The 19,398-nt window shown below is 37.0% G+C and overlaps 1 protein-coding gene across 7 annotated transcripts in view; it reads right to left on the reverse strand.

Annotated features, from left to right (window-relative positions):
• Positions 1–60: 60 nt before the first annotated feature.
• The window catches only part of RUFY2 (RUN and FYVE domain containing 2), a 53,097-nt gene continuing 33,759 nt past the window's right edge, over positions 61–19,398 (reverse strand). For 5 of the 7 annotated variants that reach the window (XM_077894737.1, XM_077894732.1, XM_077894731.1 and 2 more), the window contains exons 14-18: positions 15,153–15,282; positions 14,219–14,313; positions 7,986–8,034; positions 2,343–2,420; positions 61–2,255 (exon numbers count right to left, since the gene is read on the reverse strand). In XM_077894737.1, the coding sequence (XP_077750863.1) occupies positions 2,112–2,255; positions 2,343–2,420; positions 7,986–8,034; positions 14,219–14,313; positions 15,153–15,282 (496 nt within the window). In that variant the 3' untranslated portion in view covers positions 61–2,111. The remainder of the gene's footprint in view (positions 2,256–2,342; positions 2,421–7,985; positions 8,035–14,218; positions 14,314–15,152; positions 15,283–19,398) is intronic. The other 2 variants (XM_077894734.1, XM_077894738.1) reach the window with 2 other exon arrangements.

Consider the following 19,398-nt stretch of genomic DNA (forward strand, 5'->3'; position numbering starts at 1 on the left):
CCTATTAAAATGTTTAGTTACGGTATAAAAGTTGTAATGCAAGTTCTTCGAAAGGCTTAATTAATTTTTCATATCTTTTATTTGGCTTATAAAATTCACATTTTAAAACATTGCAGAGTAGAAGAATTACAGTCACAATTCCTTGGCACCGTGATAGCATTATTGTGGTAGTACTGGCTAGACAAGAGAATGATATGTGAAATTCATTAAGATAAATACTATGAGGGCAAATCTTGAAAATTAGTTCACAATACAAATTGGAAGTTTTATAACAAAATCCAAAATTTAGTATAAATGGCTTTTAAATAAGAGCCCAAACTAAATGAAGCAAATTATATTGCTGTCATAAAAGCTTGCATACAAAAAACCCAAAACCAATGATGATAAACAGTTCTGAATAGCAAGGAATTTAAAGGGGGACTGAAAATCATGGTTTGTCAAATGAAATCCAGCCTTGGAATTTAAGCAAAATCACGATTTAAAATTTGTACTAATCACAATAAAAAAACACTTAGTATTTGAAATTTCCTATTTGCTTATTCTCATTTTTAGCAATCATAAAAATGTTTACTCATCAATACAAAACAGTTCAAGAATATAATGCATCTCGACTATTTCCATCAGCATTCAAGAAAGACCACCTTAAAAACCTGTACAGCGGTTCTAACTGAAGACCTCAAAAGTTAAGTGAATATGAAGAAAATAAATCCAAGTAAAATACTGATTTCATACTTTGGCAATTTAGAAAATTATTTTTAAACCCTATTGAAACTATTTATACTCTGAGGAAAGGATCCTACAGACAAACCTCGAGGTGGGAAGAGAGTGGCCATGATTAACTCACTAAAGACAATGCTCCTAGGAATTAATCAAAGATTCCTATCTGATCTGTTACAAAGGTTCACAGGCTTAAAGTGCATGGCTGAAATTAATACCAAAAGGGGAAAAAGTCATCTCCCGAGTGGTAATGCTGCTTAAAGGATTAATTTTACGAGGGTAACATTTAAATATTCTTGGTGTGCTACAAGTATGGTATAATGGGATTAGTGTTTATTGAATCTTTCATGCTTGAAATAGTTCATGTATTTCATGGCAGGGCTGAGACCACATCTTCATCTGCTCAAGATCCTGGCTCTAGGCACTCAGTAAATGGTGAATATTTCACTGTATACATATGTGCAGTAGAGGATCACTGCACTGTAATGCTTCCTAAAAGTTACTGAAATGGAAATCTGAAAATTTTTACTTCAGTCCTATGGGGCAAACTAGATTTCTCCTTTAATGCTTCTCCAGGAGAATCAATCAGGAGCCTATAATCCCTTACTAGTAAACATTTTTTTCATTTATAGAGATGTTGAGCCCTCCCTAAAAAAATTAGGAATTTAGTGAGTCAGGTGTATGTAGCATATGGAAAGCTGTGCAAGTAATAATTTCAAATAACTTCCTTCTAAAATAAGGAAAAAGTTGAGGTAAAATAATACCTCTTTAACCTAGTATATCTGAAAAATACCAATAAATACACTGATTAGAGAAGGATCGAAAGGAAATTTTATAGGATAAAATAGTGGCCTTTTCTAATGCAAAATGGGAAAAGGAAGTGGGGCAGAAAGGACAAGTAATTAAGGTTGAAATCTTAGCAAGTCTGTTGAACTGGAATACGAATACTTGTAAAAATTCAATGCATTTCTGATCTGAGAACTCTGAAGCTTTAAAGTGCATTAAAATTACAGGCACCATCAAATACCAATTTGACAATTTGTAGAATAAAACAATCTGAACCCCTATTTTTAAGAAGGCCTTTAAAAAATAAGGCAAATGTGTGTTAGCTATGTTTTCTGGCCTTTTTAGTGGCATTAAAAGTTAAATGACTATTACATCAATTAGGAATTAAAGTTACTTTAAAGCATGCCCTGTTGAAAGTTCTTTTTGAATAACAGGAGCTATTCTACAGCTACTAATTCCCATGAGTTGAAATACGTGGAAGATAAAACTGGTACCAATACTGTCTGAAAGCTGCTTAAGAAGGGCTATCTAAATACATCATATACATGGTTCATACATAAACCATTCATTGTAGGTACTTTCATATGTAAGGACTTCGTTCTGGAGTCTCATGGCAAATTAGACGAACATCTCTGGATCAGCAATGCATGACAGGAATCACAAACCCGTACTGGCTTTGGTGAAGAAGGCAAAGGCAGTTCGTTGTCAGAGCAGGCATTACAGAAAATTTCCCCACAGTTTCTACAGTGGTGCTTTAAATGGAAAAATAAAAAAAATTGAGTAAAGTTAGAATCCACGCTTGCACCAAATTTTTTTAACTCATTTCCCATCTCCCTTACCTTTCTCTTAGAGAGTGAGAACTCCTTTTCACAAAGTTTACAATGTGTTGCTTCTTTGTCTTTCAACCAAACCAGTCCCTAGAAGGAAAAAGTGTGAATATACTCAAATTGTTAACACTAAAATTACATGTGAAAATATTTTCAACCAAGAACATCTTATAGGAATAGAGATGAATCAGAAATGAGCCCTTTTCTTACGTACTAAAACATCTGGAGAATAAAGTGGGATTTGCTTCAAAACTATCTGGGTGAGGGAGAACGGAATGGGGTTAAATATAAATAAAACAAGATCGGCCATATACTGCTAATGGGTTAGTTTTTCCCTGTATAATTGTGTATGTTTGGACATTTCCATTATAAATGTTTAAAAATCTATTAATGGGAATTCTCTTTAAGGATGAAAGAGCCTAAAAAAAAAAAAAAAGATGAAAGAACCTTAGAGATTATCTAGTCCAACAAAACTTGATACATTTTGACTATGAAAATGCAGGAGTTTGGCATTATGTATACTATATACCTCAGTAAGTCCTTAAAATTTGAAGAGAATTTGGAAGTCAGATGTTCAAATTCATTATTTTAGAGAAGACTTCACTTTATATTAAATCTTACATGGCTATTAATTTCCCTTAAGTTCCATAACAAATTTAATGGCTACTGTGTAGATGAGTACAAAATGTATGTAAGTAGTCTTTAACAAGTAAGAGTTAACATGACACCTGAAATTTTAAAACTGACCCATTCTTAACCCATCCAAGATCCTGGCTAGGAACATAATTTTCCTTACAAAAGCAGCTTTGTAGATGATGCCAGTTTTATAACGGGAAGACCTAAGTGAAGGAACAGTCTTCATTGCTTCTGATTAATCTCATCATGTGTTCCCTTTTGAAACAGCCTGGACTGGACTAAGCCATGTTGCTGCTGCCAAAGAATCAAGTACAGCTGACCTGTGAATAACAGGGTTAGGGGTACCAAATTCTACATAGACAAAAAGCTGCATATAATTCTTGACTATCCCTCCAAATTTACATTTAATTACAATTACTGTTGATCAGAAGCCTTACCAATAACACGTATTTTGTATATGTATTACATGTATACATATACTATTATATTCTTAAAATCAAGTCAGCCAGAAGAAAAAAAAAAAAACCTGGATCACTCATATCAGACAAATACTAGTAAAGAATCAAGTGACTTGAATTGTAGAATTTTTTTTTAAGATTTTATTCATTCATGAGAGAGACAGAGGCAGAGACACAGGCCAAGGGAGAAGCAGGCTCCATGCAGGGAGTCCGACGTGGGACTGGGTCCCAGGTCTCCAGGATCACACCCCGGGCTGAAGACAGCGCTAAGCCACTGAGCCACCTGGGCTGCCTGAATTGGAGAATTTTTTTTAAAGCAAGATGGGACCTTAAAGATAATCCAGTGCTACTTGATGAATGCCATTAAAAAGGAAAGCAACTTCCCACATGTCCAAAAGCCACTTAGTGGAAGCAGCTTTACTTCCTGCCAAGCTATCCCTTAAGGGATGGAATGCCTGATTTCAACAGATTTCCAAGCGGCATCAATTTCCAAGCAGCAGCATCAGTTCAGAAGTAACCTTTCTGACATCAGGGGTTGGTCTTCCAGGCTTATTTTACTTATCTTTTTTAAAAGATTTATGTATTTGAAGGAGAGCCCATGCAGGAAGGGCAGTGAGTAGAAGGAAAGCAGCAGACTGCTGAGCCCAGAGCCCAACCCGTGGCTCCACCTCATGACCCCGAGATCACCACTCCAGCCAAAATCAAGTCAGATGCTTAGCAGACTGAGTCACCCAGATGCCCCTTTTAATTAGACTGAACATACCCTTCTGTCTCCCAAGGAGAAAAGCTTTAAACTGCAGGTCAGGCCTAGTGTGTCAGTGGAAAGGGACCTCAGAGATCAGTAACTACAGCTCCCATTTTACAAATATGAAAACTTATCCACAGGGCAGCTCGGGTGGCTCAGCAGTTTGGCGCCGCCTTCAGCCCAGGGTGTGATCCTGGAGACCCAGGATCGAGTCCCACGTTGGGCTCCCTGCGTGGAGCCTGCTTCTCCCTCTGCCTGTGTGTCTGCCTCTCTCTCTGTGTGTCTCTCATGAATAAATAAAATCTTAAAAAAAAAAAAAAAACTTCTCCACAGAGCTGAAGTTGCTTCCTCAAGAAAACGGCTGTTTTTAAGCAAAGCCAAAACTAGAAGGGAGCAAGCTATTGCTCTGTAAACATGGCTATTATTCTCTGCCCAATTCCAGAATGTCAGCCACCCAACTTAGACTCAGCAGATGACATTTTAGAGAATCCTTTTCTGGAGAAATTAAATCACCACAGAGAAAAGTCTTGTAGATATTAACATAACTTGTACAGGGTGCCCAACAGTTTGCTAGTTAACAGATTTTTCTATGGTGAGGCCTACCATCTATGACAATCCACTCCCAACTACCCAACCATCACACACAGGGCTTTCAAGACTTTTTTGTGCCTTTATTGAAATGGGATTTTCCAACATTTAAGGAATAACAGGCATGAGGTACTTCAGCCAAACAAACACAGGAAGAGAATTCTGAAGAAAGAATGGCAGTAGCAAAAGAAAACTTTAAAGAAACTATAATAGCGGTTAAACATCTGCCTTCGGCTCAGGGTGTGATCCTGGAGTCCAGGGATCAAGTCCCACATCAGGCTCCCTGCATGAAGCCTGCTTTTCCCCTCTGCCTGTGTCTGTCTGTCTCTCTGTGTCTCTCATGAATAAATAAAATATTTTTAAAAATAAACTATAATGAATATCCTCAGAGATAAAATGCAGGATGTCATTTTTACATTTTTTTAGGATGTCATTTTTATTTATTTTTTAAAGACTGATTGAATGAATGAATGAATGATTGTTCATGAGAGAGGCAGAGACATAAGCAGAGGGAGAAGCAGGCTCCCTACTGGGAGCCCTATCCGGGGACTCGATCCCAGGATCACAGGATCACGCCCTGAGTTGAGGGCAGATGCTCAACCACTGAGCCACCCAGGCATCCCAGGATGCCATTTTTAAAAGGAAAAATGAGTAAATAAGGGCTGCTGAATATTAAAATATGGTAACAGAGATAAAAGTTCTCACAGAAGGTTGCACCTGAATGTAACCAAACTTTTTAGATTTAACTTCCAGTTTCTAGGTAATAAGAGAACAGAGTCCTAAGACTACTAGGAACCAGCAGATAAAATTCAGAATATAAGAAACTCTATAGGACAGCTGTCCCAAACACATCAATTGGCCAATAGCAAGAACAAAAAAAATCAAGTCACATATAAATCAATGTTTATATAGCAAAACAGAGAAATATACATATTTTGCTAAAGATAGACATAAATGATAAAACTATAAGAAAAACAGCATAATGATGAACACAAAATAGAGGATTATTACTATAAGAAGGAAAATATATTCAGAGCACACATGTTCAATTATAAGCTAACCAGAGAATAGACCAGTGTTTTTAAGTTGTATTTATAAAGTTACATACATGGTATGTTTCACAATGAAGAAAATTTTACAGTGCTTAAATAATGACAGTTGGGCAGACATTCCTACCTATCCAAAAAAATGAGAGCAAAATAAAAGGTAAATATGCAGATGCATAAATTCTTAAAACCTTTATCATTTCATTCAGCATTTCCCAGGAAGCTACTAAAGAATGCATTACTCAAAACAAGGGAGTAAATCAGAAAGTTAAGAGTTTCCAGTAATAGAAGCTAAGCTCTAATCTAAGAATGTAGCAAAGGAAAATATCAGGAGAGGAATGACCAGACCATATTGGAGCGGGAGGGCAAAGAACTCCATGAGGGATGACTCCAAGGAAAAAAGAACTGAACAATTATCTGATTCATTTTACCATGGGAAAAACTTTAATCAAGGAGCATGTTAGGGGACGCCTGGGTGACTCAGCAGTTAAGCATCTGCCTTTCGCTCTGGGTATGATCCCAGAGTCCCAGTATTGAGTCTTGCATCAGGCTCCCTGCATGGAGCCTGCTCCACCCTCTGCCTCTCTCTCTCTCTGTCTCATGAATAAATAAATAAAATCTAGAAGAAGGAGGAGGAGGAAGAAGGAGGATGAAGAAGGAAGAGGAAGAAGAAAGAAGAAAGAAGAAGAAGGAGGAGGTTAGGAGTGGGACACCTGGGTGGCTTAGTCAGTTGAGCATCTAACTCTTGGTTTCCACCCAGGTCATGATCAAGCCCTGCATCGGGGCTCCATGCTCGGCATGGAGTCTGCTTGTCCCTTAACCTCCCTCTTCCATCCAACCCCTGCCCCACTAGCTCACCCTCTCTCTCAAATAAATAAAATCTTAAAAAAAAAAAAAAAAAAAACATGTTAGAGAAGTGTTTGAAGGTATAAGAAAACTCAGATGCTCTACGACAAAACTTTTTCAAAGGCAATTCTTTTTAAAATTTTTTTAACATTAAATTTAGTTAATGTATAGTATATTATGAGCTTTAGGAGAAAGGCAATTATTAACTTCCAAGGAAAAAATAAATAGTCCAAGAAAGAAAACATAATCACAATATACTATGTGGTCCAGCAAAGAACAATATTTAAAAATAGCCAAAGAATACTCATCTACTATGCTAACCAGGCCATAAGCAGGTCTAAAATAAGTCTTAAATAAATGAGTAATATATACTGCCTATGATTTTGAAATAGGGGGAAAAATGCCAGTATAAACCAAAGAATTGAAAGTAGTTTCATTCAGGTGGCAGGAGCTAGAGTGGATAGAGACAAGGGGGTGAAGAACAAGAGACTGCTGCCATTTTGTCTTTAATTCTTTCTAGTACTAACTGACTTTTAAAAACTATTTTCATGTAACTCTTTGATAAAAAACAATGGGAAACTATGGCAGGAGGCAATCTCACTGAAGTGCTCACAGACTGTTTTCTCCTATGTCGTAGAAGGGATTCTTGCATCCAGATGCATTCAGAACCATATACTGATAAGCTGTACTAATTACTTTTCATACATATTAACCTCAATGTTCAAAGCAACCCTGTGCAAAATCCTACGCATATGCCCATTTCATAAGCCATTTCAGAAGAGGAAACAAACTCCACGAAGGTATGACTTGACGGTCAAAGCTAGTAAGTAAAAGAACAGCATAGGAACTAAAGACTCTCAAAGACAGTTTCACTCTATCAGGCCACACTTCATAGGAAGGTAGACAAAATTATTTCCAAGGTCATTTCCAACATGATTACTGATTGATTCTAGAGGTATAATAGGGAGGAACTGGATCTCCATCATCCCAGCTACCTGTTCAGTGCTTTCGCCTCAAAAATCTTGGGATTCAGTAATAATACCTGAGATTTATATAGGGCTTTACCTTTTTTTTTTTAAAAAAAAAAAAAGATTTTTATTTATTTGTGAAGAGAGAGAGCACACACACAAGCTGAGGTGAGGGGCAGAGGGAGAAACGGACACTCCACTGAGTTGGGGAGCCCAACGTGAGGCTCAATCCCAGGACTCCAGGATCATGACCTAAACTAAAGGCAGATGCTTAACTAAGCCACTCAGGTGCCCCCAGGACTTTATCTTCTATTGGAAACTCACATAGATCTCTACTTTCCTACTTGAGGGAAACACTTTCTACTCACCTGCAATGCTTTGTTGGCTTCTTTTATATCTTCTATTTTAAGTTTTGATCTGAAAAGATTACAGATAAGTCCATGTTTCAGTAAATACATTAAATATAGAATATCTAGCAATTCATTATTAGGGTATTGGTTTTTCAGAGGATATAAAATTGTATATACTAGATACTAATGATCTTCTTTGACTAGTGGGATTATATTTTATATTTTCCCGTATTTTCAAAATGTCTTAAGGCAAAAATGTCCTTTTAAATTTAAAAATTGCTTTAATATAAGAATATTGGCATTTTCATGTGGTTGTGGTATTATTAGTAATAGATATAATTTATTGTAAGTTTATGGTGTGACATCACGCTATATGACCTTTGTATCTATATGCTCATTTAATCTTAAAAATCAAAAACCTATCTTAAAGATCAATCAGTATCAAAAAAGTAAAGCCTGATGAGGTTTCATCACTTGTAACAGGTCAAAGAAGTAGTAACTAGGGAAGCCAGGATTCAAACCTTGGTCTTTGTGATGCTGAAGCCCACGTGCTAGCACTTATGTACACTATTTCTCTACCAGATGCAAAAGAATGGTAAGAATAGAAATATTAAGGAAAACAGTTGTGATACCTTTTGCAAATACGTATCAGTGAACATGCAGATTATAAATAGCAGTAATTATCTGTGATCCTATTACCTAGAGAGGATAACCTACATGTTGATGAGTATGTGTATATTATTTTTTTAACTTATTTAAATTCAATTAACATATAGTATATTGTTAGTTCCAGAGGGAGAGTTCAGTGATTCATCAGTTGTATGTAACCCTGGTGCTCATTACATCACATGTCCTCCTTAATGTCTATCACCCAGTTACCCCATCCCCGAGTACATGTATATTTTAAACGGAGTCATCACTTACACAGTTTTCCATGAACAGCTCTTTTCAAGCAATAACATATCCTGAAAGGCTGAGAGCTACTGACTTATCATTAAGTATCTCCCATATCATTACAGTTAAATGGTAATGAATGTGACTGATACACAAAATGGACATGAATGGTACACGGTTAAGTAATGGAAAATATACTTTGTATCATTATCTACTGCTTGTTTCAAGTTTCTCATTGCAAAATTGCTCTTAAAATTGGAATGACCAAATTATTTGTATTATTTTTCTCAGGATAACATCTTAGAAATGAAATTACTGAATCAAAAGGTACATAAACTAAAGTCTCTACTTCTGAGGCAGAACAGGAAAACTGCTTCATATTACAGGTGCTTCTTATCCCAAGACATGAAAACAAAATTTTAGTTTTCTGTCTGGTTCATACTTGTACAGTGGGAATAATCAACGTAAAATTACACAAATTAAAAATACAAACACAATAGTAAAATTTGCTTGGATGAATTCACATTTACAAAATGTGCCTGAAGAAAACTAATGCTGGTGGGAATAATGGCCAAAACAGTAACTGTGCCACGTAAAAAAAACTGAATACGGAATCAAAGTAGCCTAATGGCATTCACTACAGAAATAGTTATGAAAATTCACTGGTTGTTGACATATTTCTGGTTAAAATGCCTTTACTCACAAATATGGACACTGAAAAAGTTAAAATTTTTCTAGTTAAAATTCTCATTTAAATTCTTTTTAAGAATCCTTTAATAAGAAACCAATAAGAATAAATATTTCATCAGTGAAATTATTTTTCTAGTTAAAATTTTTCTAGTTAAAATTCTCATTTAAATTCTAAATCACAGATTCTGAAAGTGAGCACTAGAGAGTATTTTCATACCCAACCTCATCTGACAAGAAAATGGATATTCTGGGATATTCTGGTTGTGATAAGCAAAGGTACTGTGCTAGGGGTTTTCACATACTTATTCTCAGTTAATTAGGAAAAGAACCCTTTGGAGATTTTATAACTCTCCAATTTACAAATGTGGAAGTGGGCTTAAAGTGTTAAATAACCCTAAGTCACAAACTGGTAAATGGCAGAGGAATACTTATTCCTGTGAGTGATATTAATAAATACTAATTTTTTTTTTAATTTTATTTATTTATTCATGAGAGACAAGGAGAGAGGCAGAGACACAGGCAGAGGGAGAAGCAGGCTCCATGTAGGGAGCCCGACGTGGGACTCGATCCTGGGTCTCCAGGATCACGCCCTGGGCTGAAGACGGCGCCAAACCGCTGAGCCACCTGGGCTGCCCAATAAATACTAATTTTTAAGTTTAATCTTAACTTGAAAATAGTTGTGAATGGTTCTTTCCAAAACATATTTTCCCTTTTAATAAAATTAAATATGGTTCTTATTATTCCAAATGAACTTTATCCTCCCACTCCTCATTTTATTTTTTTTTTAATTTTTATTTATTTATGATAGTCACAGAGAGAGAGAAAGAGAGAGGCAGAGACACAGGCAGAGGGAGAAGCAGGCTCCATGCACCAGGAGCCCGATGTGGGATTCGATCCCAGGTCTCCAGGATCGCGCCCTGGGCCAAAGGCAGGCGCCAAACCGCTGCGCCACCCAGGGATCCCCTCATTTTAAATAATACGTAAATGGTCTATATAAAGCCTGAAGACAAAAAAATAAAAAAATAATAAAGCCTAAAGGCTTCTGGTAAATTAGAAGCAAAGATTAAAAAGTACTGATCCAACCTCAGTCCCTCCTCTTCAACAAATTTTTTTTTTTTCTCTTCAACAAATTTTTAAAAAGATATTCTTTACCCTGTGTCTTCGAAGGAATCTGATAGCTTATAATCACAGGAGCAGGAGGATGCAGAGTAAGAATAAAAGTATTTCACAGATAAACTGGTGTGGGCAACACTCACAGGGGCCACTGTCCCTCCTCCAGCCCTGATAAATTATTTTCACCACTCAAGAGGACTATGGTTAAGAAAGGATGAAATGAAGAAAGGAAGAAAGAAAAAGAAAAGAAAAGAGTTCTGACTCAAAGCTGGCCCTATACAGGGACTATGGTCCCAGAAACAGAAGAGGATAACCTGTGCCTTAACAACTCAAAGATTAACAAGGAAAAAAACATCATAAATGAAGTAAAAAGCAAACAGAAGATGTACACTGTGTACAATGTTTTAAATCCCATAAGGAAAGATGAGCAATCCAACCAAAAAATATGCACAGAATATGAACAGGCAGTAAACTATAAATACAAATGGAACACAAATAAATATAGAAGCTCAGGAGCACGTGGCTGGCTCCATCCATGGAGCATGTGACATCTGATCTTGGGGTCATGGGTTTGAGCCCCACACTGGGTGTAGAGATTACTTAAATAAATATAGGCGCTCAAAACAATAAGAACTGGCAAAAACTGGGGATCCCTGGGTGGCTCAGTGGTTTAGCATCTGCCTTCAGCCCAGGGCAGAATCCTGGAATCCCGGGATCTAGTCCCACATCGGGCTCCCTGCATGGAGCCTGCTTCTCCCTCTGCCTGTGTCTCTGCCTGTCTGTCTCTGTGTCTCTCATGAATAAATAAATAAAATCTTTAAAAAAAAAAAAAACTGGCAAAAACATTCTCTCCTACTATTGGAGACAGAGGATAATTTGGCACTACCAGAATTTTTTAAGGCACATTCTTTTTGACCCAGCAATCACCTCTAGGAACTTATTCTTCAGATATAATCATTAAAGTATATCAAGATATATCAACACACATATACAAAGATATTCAAAGCAGTATTGTTTATAAAAAAATTACAAACAGTTTAAATTAAAAGACACCCATCCTTGGAATATCTTAATATACTAATATAGAAAAATATCTAAGATATTCTTAAGTAAAAAAGAACAAAAACAAAAACAAAAACAAAAAAACCCCCACAAACTTTAGAAGAACATGCATACAGTAGTTATACAGGGGTTAGGCATGTGTAAAAAAACTTAGTTAAAAAAAAAAAACAATGAACATAACCCTTGAAAATTTCTTAAATAGCCCGTAAAGTTCAGTATAGATTGTTGAGTATATCCAACCTTGAGCAGTAATTTTTATGCAAACTAAAATCTGAGAAACAATGAACCTGACTAAAGGGAAAAGGTGAGGGGTGAATTTAGAGGTGCCTGGCTGGCTCAGTTGGTAGAGCATGCCACTCTTTTTTAAGTAGGCTTCACAGTAGGCCTATTCAGTGCGGCGCTTGAACTCACAATCCTGAATTCAAGACTAGAGCAGAGATTAAAAGATGGATGCTTAACTAACTGAGCCCCCCAGGCATGCAACTCTTGATCTCAGGGTTGTAGGTTTGAGCTCCACATTGGATATAGAGATTACTTAAAAATAAAATCTTAAAAAAAAAAAAGAGGGACTCTATAGAGTATATTATGCTAAGTTAAATAAGTAAGTCAGAGAAAGACAAATATCATGATTCACTCACATATGGAATTTAAGAAACAAAACAGATGAACATAGGGGAAGGGAGGAAAATAAAATAAGAACAGAAAGGAAGGCAGACCATAAGATACTCTATAGTTAAGAGAACTGAGAGTTGCTGGGTGGTGGGTGGGGGGATGAGCTAAATGGGCGATGGGTACTAAGGAAGGCACTTACTGGGATGAGTACTAGGTGTTAGATGTAAGGTGATAAATCACTAAATTCTACTCCTGAAACCAATACTACACTATATGTTAATTAACTTGAACTTAAATAAAATTCAAAAAGTGAATTCAGCTATCTAAACATTCAAGTGATTATGCCTTTAATAAATTATACAGTCTTTAGCACTGCGTGGGAGATGGTGGAAAGTAATACCCATACCCCTTTTACTATTCTGTTTTAATATGATCTTTATGATCTTAAATGTAAATATTTATTTACATTTAAGATCATATGATCTTTATGATCTTAAATGTAAATATTATTTTTGTTGTAGGGATTGTACATTGCTGAATCCTTAGCACTTGGAATAGTGCCTAGCAAATAAAACAAGCTTAGCATTTGTCAAATGAATAAATGGGAAATAAGGTAATAAGCACTTAGCATAGAGTCTAGGTCAAAGTGCTCACTAGGTAAATGCCAGATGAGAATCGAAATCTTGCTTATCAGAGTCACAATGTAAACTGTTCTTTGAATTTATAGAACAAAAATAGCTTTATCTTTTTTTTTTTTTTTAAAAGCCAACTCTACCCTCTATGTGGAGTTCAAACTCATGACCCTGAGAGCAAGAGCGATGCATGCTCTACCAACTAAGCCAGCCAGGCACCCCAACAGCTTTATCTTTTTTGAGAACTAGTACTTCCTTTTGTGATTTAGTGAACTACCCTTTCTTATGGCCTTGGAAATTGGTCTCAAGGCTTCTTAATGGAATCTCAATCAGTGAAGTCTCCATTCTGCTTATGATTTCTACTGAGTTTGTTACAAATGATATATAGGTGTGTGTATATAACTAATCATATCCATATATATGATGAGATGTTCACATAAATTTCTTATGAGGTTCACTAACTTTGGGGATTGATACTTGGGAGAGGGAGGAAATTGTGCTAGTTGAATTTCTAACCATATAAAACATCAAAGGGATTTATGTAAGTGATGAGTTTATGGGCACTGTAGCTTTCTTACTTTCCCGTGTTTAAAAAAAGTGATTTTTTTTTTTTTTTTTAACATGGCAGTGATACATTCAATACTGAGTTAAACCTTCGGGAGCTTATCCCAGATACTTGACAGGATGTTCAATCAGGGCATACAGATGAAGCTGCTAACCCAAAACACAGACCACATGGAACAAAGAGAAAGGTGAGAAAGACAGAACACCATTTCTCCTTCTTGTCTTTCTAGCAATGCAGTAAGACTTGACTGCAACAGAACCAACCACACTATATGAAGTTAAGCTCCCAACTCTAGCATAACACTCTCTACTTCTTATAATGTTGGCTACTTCTCAAAACAGTCTGAGATCTCTCCAGAGATTTTGGAAATTTGGTTTCTGTGGTTCTGGGGGAAGATACAGTGAATGAACTTCTGAATTCTCTAATTTGAAGAAATTAAACAAGAGTCAACTTTCATCTACAGGAAAGCATTTAAAGCTAAAATTTATTAACCTGAACTTAACTTCAAACAAAATTTCTCCAATCCACAGTCTTGTATGTTTAGCTTTAAGGTTTTTGTTTGGTTTTGATTTTAATAGTTCATATCTTTCTTTTCTATAAACTTTTCTGCTTACTTGGTTTGGCACATTCCTACCTTTATAAAAGTCAATGACTACACAGATGAAGGAAAAAAGAGAAATTACTCGCTAAGTTTGTTGCCAAGTTCTTGAAGAGCTTGCTCCTGTTCATGATAAATTTTTTTCAGTTGCTGATTTTCATCCTGGATGTTAAGGAACTCCTTCAAAACAATAAAAGACAGAAAATGCAATTTAAAAGAAATAAACAAGAAACTCCCCATTGTATACATACCAACGATTAGGAACAACGATTAGGAACATCTTTTAGCTTTTTATAAAAAACAGAACTCTATGTCCAAACTCTTTCATAGCTATAGCTATTCCATCAACTATCACCTATTTCCCATTCATTTAATCTCCTTACCAGTTTTCTCTTCTTTTCTTTTTAAAGATTTCTTTATTTGGGGGGGGGGGGGGGGGGAAGGGGTAGAAGGAGACAAATCTCAAGCAGACTCCACAGAGCATGGAACCCAAAGCAGGGCTTGATCTCACAACCCTGAGATCAGGACCTGAGCCAAAACTAATAGTCAAACACTCAACCAACTGAGCCACCCAGGCACCCCATGGTTTGGTTGTTTTGTTTTGTTTTTAGGTAAACTCTCCACCCAACAGGGGGTTCGAACTCATGACTTCAAGATCAAGAGTCCCATGCACTACCAACCGAGCCAGCCAGGCATTCCTTCTTATTGGTATTTTTAAAGATGACCAGTATATTCTGTCTCTTTGGTATAATTTACGATTTCTTTTTTTTTTTTTTTAATATTTTTATTTATTTATGATAGTCACACAGAGAGAGAGAGAGGCAGAGACACAGGCAGAGGGAGAAGCAGGCTCCATGCACCGGGAGCCCGACGTGGGACTCGATCCTGGGTCTCCAGGATCGCGCCCTGAGCCAAAGGCAGGCGCCAAACCGCTGCGCCACCCAGGGATCCCCTACGATTTCTTTTTTAAGTAATTTAGTTTTCAAAGATACAATTTTTTAAGTTTTACCACCATTTACTTTTTTAAGACTAATAATTTGTTGGGTCTCATTTCTAAGATGAGATAAGGCATCTTTCTCCTTTTGAAGATCTTCCTGCAAAGTCTGTCTCCATTCCTTCTCAATCTTCAGATCAGTTTCCAGTTGCACCCTTGAATGACAAACATACAGTAGCTTAGTGCTATTTCTCACAGCTGTCTGTATTCTTTAACAAAACCATCTTTTTGGTTGATTGTTTTTACTTTTGTGCATTTCTTCAGGTATTTTCTTTCATAAATATTTTTTGGTAAACAAGTTCAGCAGCACAGGGTTTTCTGATCCCAACATATCATTTATTTGCCAACCACAAAAACTCCTTGCTAAACAGTAATTTACGTTATTTTTCAATTCTATGTACATAAATTCTACATAAGCATAGAAAATGCCTGGAAGGATACACCACACTATTAAAACTGGTTATATATTAGGGGAATGGAACAAAGGAGAAAAATGTGAAGTTTTAGTTATTTACATCTCTGTGCCATGTGCAAAATTTTATAACAGACTATTGTTCTGATATAAGAATTACAGCAACCACTAAATCAACTTAACATCAGTCACAGAAAAATCAACCCTAGTACAGAGTGTCACTTTACAGATTGTTCACAGGACAGATCTAAGTCCAAAGAGACACCAGAAAGGTGTCTAGTGTCTATACTGCCTGGAAATGCCAATTCACCTTTGAAAGCACTACCTCATCATTCTAATAGGTGCTATCTGGCAAAACAAAAGTAGTCAAATTGGTACACTTTAGGATGCCAAAAAGACATAATTTTGAAGATTATTGCTCATAAGTAGGTATTAACGGAAGGGGCATAAACAAATAATGCTACAATTTCAAATACTTTAAATTTTAATAGCAATATATAATATTGAAGCTATCACAATATTACATCATTTTAATATTTTTGTGTTAATATTCTGTTTACTTTTGTTTCCTCATAAAGTTAGCATTTCCATTGATAGCCACATTATTTCTCTATGAAGTAAATTTTATTTTTTTTAATATTTTATATATTTTTTTATTTTTAAGTAATCTCTACACCCAACATGGGGATTGAACTCATAACCCTGAGATCAAGAATCGCATGCTCTGCCAACTGAGCCAGCCAGGCACCCCTGAAGTAAATTTTAGATTTTTATTCAGGCTGAAGAGAAAAATACCCCTCGATGGAATTTACAAATTGTTGATAAGTACTATTTCACTACAAACTCAAAAGGAATAAGGAGACAGGTATATGTTACTAACACTGAAGTAAGCAAAGTATGGCATGCCTTGAGTGGCCTCATCATCCAGAATCAGAAAAAACACGAAGTGAAAAAGCAAAGGAAAAATAAAGCAAGTTATTATAAATACTGCCAAAATACATGTTGACCACCAAAGGCAGAAACCATAAAGGAAAACAAAAAAGGAAAAATATACCTATTTAAAATTTTTAAATGCCTAAATGAAAAAAACCACTATGAACAAAATTTAAAACCAACAGTAAATTTAGAAAATATTTCACTGTATGTGAAATATGCAGAGTAAAGAACTCTTACAAATATTAATAAAGGGAACACCCTAGGAAAAAAAGTAGATGATATAAACTGGCAATTCACAAAATTAAGAAATACAAAAGAATCTCACCAATAATCAAAAATATGCAAACTCAAACAATAAAGCATAATTTTTCAGACTAACGATTTCTTTAGGTTAATTGACATGATGGTGCAGACCTATATCAATTGATAGGATACATTCCCCATGACATAGTACACATGATAAACAAGATACTAAAGAGCATATAGGGCAGCTCGGGTGGCTCAGCGGTTTAGCACCGCCTTTGGCCTGGCCTGTGGTCCTGGAGTCCCGAGATCAAGTCCCATGTCCAAGTCCCGCGTCGGGCTTCCTGCATAGAGCCTGCTTCTCCCTCTGCCTGTGTCTCTGTCTCTCTCTCTCTCATGAATAAATAAAAATAAAATCTTAAAAAAAATAAAATAAATAAAGAGCATATAGTATGATACTCTCTCTAAAATACATAAAAAACATCTATGCACGCCAAAAAAAGGATATTCATCAAAATGTTAAAAAAGTTTATCTCTAACTTTTATTTTCATAATATTTTCCAACAGTATGTAATATTTTCATAGTTAGAAATCAATAAAGTTATTAACATTTTGCAAGAAAAAAACTGAATTTGTTTTTCTTAGACATAGTGTCAGCTGCCCATTTCTACAGAAAGAGTTTTAATTTTTCTGAGCCACCAGGGATTCCCCTGATCTCCAAATTGCTCACATGTTCATGCTCTACCAAAATGGCACCATTTGAGAGACAAAATTATTTTCATGGTTTCAGCAGAAACAAACATCTTCTTTCTACAGTTGTACCCAAGACTGAGTAGGTTAGCCCCATAGCGGTCCAGGTAGGAACCCAAGAAGGCCAAGGATAACATGATGATGAGTACCCTGAGGCTTCTTTTTCTTTAAGATTTTTATTTATTTATTCATGAGAGAGAGAGAGAGGCAGAGACACAGGCAAAGGGAGAAGCAGGCTTCATGCAGGGAGCCCGATGTGGGACTTGATCCCGGGTCTCCAGGATCACACCCTGGGCTGAAGGCAGCGCTAAACCGCTGGGCCACCCAGGCTGCCCCCCTGAGGCTTTTTGCCTCCTATAGAGCTCAGAGTGGTGCTGAAGAAGCCCACAGACCACCACGAGATGGATACAGACCCCCGCAAAAAAAGTCCCAAGAAAAGCCTGCTCTCTCTTACTAAAAAACTGGGAAGAGGTAGCTTAGCATTGATATAAACCTTTTTTTTTTTTTTAAGATTTTATTTATTCATGAGAGACACAGAGAGAGGCAGAGACACAGGCAGAGGGAGAAGCAGGCTCCCCACAGGAAGCCTGATGCGCCACTTGATCCCCAGACCCTGGGATCATACCCTGAACCGAAGGCAGACACTCAACCACTGAGCCACCCAGGTGTCCCTGATACCAACCTTTTTGACGATAAATGCCCTATTCCAGCAAAACAAAAAACCAACGAAAAAACCCAGAGGAAAAAAAAATGGGCCCCCAATGACTGTCAACAAAGGCCAAGTGAGGAGCTTAGATTTCCACCGCCACTTGGCAATAATAATGCCTCTCCCAATCCCCAATGTGGTAATATCAAAAAAAGCCAAGTGGCAAGCCTGGACTTTCACTACTGCCTAGCAGTAATGAGGTATCTCCCCCCTTCTCTTACGGAGACCACATTGAAAACTTGGAGTTTTAACCCCAAATCAATAACAAGGTATTTCTCACCCTCCCCACACGATCAGTGAAAGCAAAGTGAGAAGCCTAGATTTCTACCCCTGCCTAGTGAAATGAGGTACCCCTACCTCTCCCCTCCAGAATGGTGTCAGAGAGACCATGGCGAAAGCCTGGACTTTCATTCCTACGTGAAAGTAACAAAGCATCATTCCTCTTCTCTACAGTGTCAGTAGAGACTGAGTGGAAAGCACAGATTTCAGTGCCAGAAGTTAGGCACTTTTCTCCATCTCACCCAGAATGGTTCTAGGATTCTACTATCCCTACTTGATATAAATAGTCAGTGTCAGGGCACCCGCATGGCTTAGTCAGTTAACCGTCTGACTCTTGGTTTGGCTCAGGTCATGATCTCAGGGTCATGAGATTGAGCTGCATGCCAGGCTTCACACTCAGTGCAATGTCTGCTTGGGATTCTCTCCCTCTCCTCTCCTTCTCCTTCTCCCTCTGCCCACTCCCCAACCCCACTTGTGCTCTAAAATAAATAAATCAGGGGCACCTGGGTGGCTTAGGGGTTGAGAATCTGACTTTGGCTCAGGTTGTGATCCCAGGGTTCTGATGGAGTCCCACATCAGGCTCCCTGCGGGAAGCCTGACTCTCCCTCTGCCTATGTCTCTACCTCTGTGTGTGTGTGTGTGTGTGTGTGTGAGTATGTGTCTTATGAATAAATAAATAAATAAAAATCTTTTAAAAATAAATAAATAGGAACACCTGGGTGGCTCAGTGGTTGAGAACTGCCTTCAGCTCAGGGCATGATCCTGATGTACCAGGATCGAGTCCCACATCGGGCTTGAGGGGAGTCTGCTTCTCCCTCTGCCTATGTCGAGTCTCTTGTGAAAATAAAATATAAATAAACAAACAAATAAATAAATAAATAATCTTTTATTTATTTTTATTTATAGGTTTTATTTATTTATTCATGAGAGACACAGAGAGAGAGA

The sequence above is a fragment of the Canis aureus genome, chromosome 4 (assembly GCF_053574225.1).
Source record: "Canis aureus isolate CA01 chromosome 4, VMU_Caureus_v.1.0, whole genome shotgun sequence".
In the NCBI taxonomy this organism is placed as follows: Eukaryota; Metazoa; Chordata; class Mammalia; order Carnivora; family Canidae; genus Canis; species Canis aureus.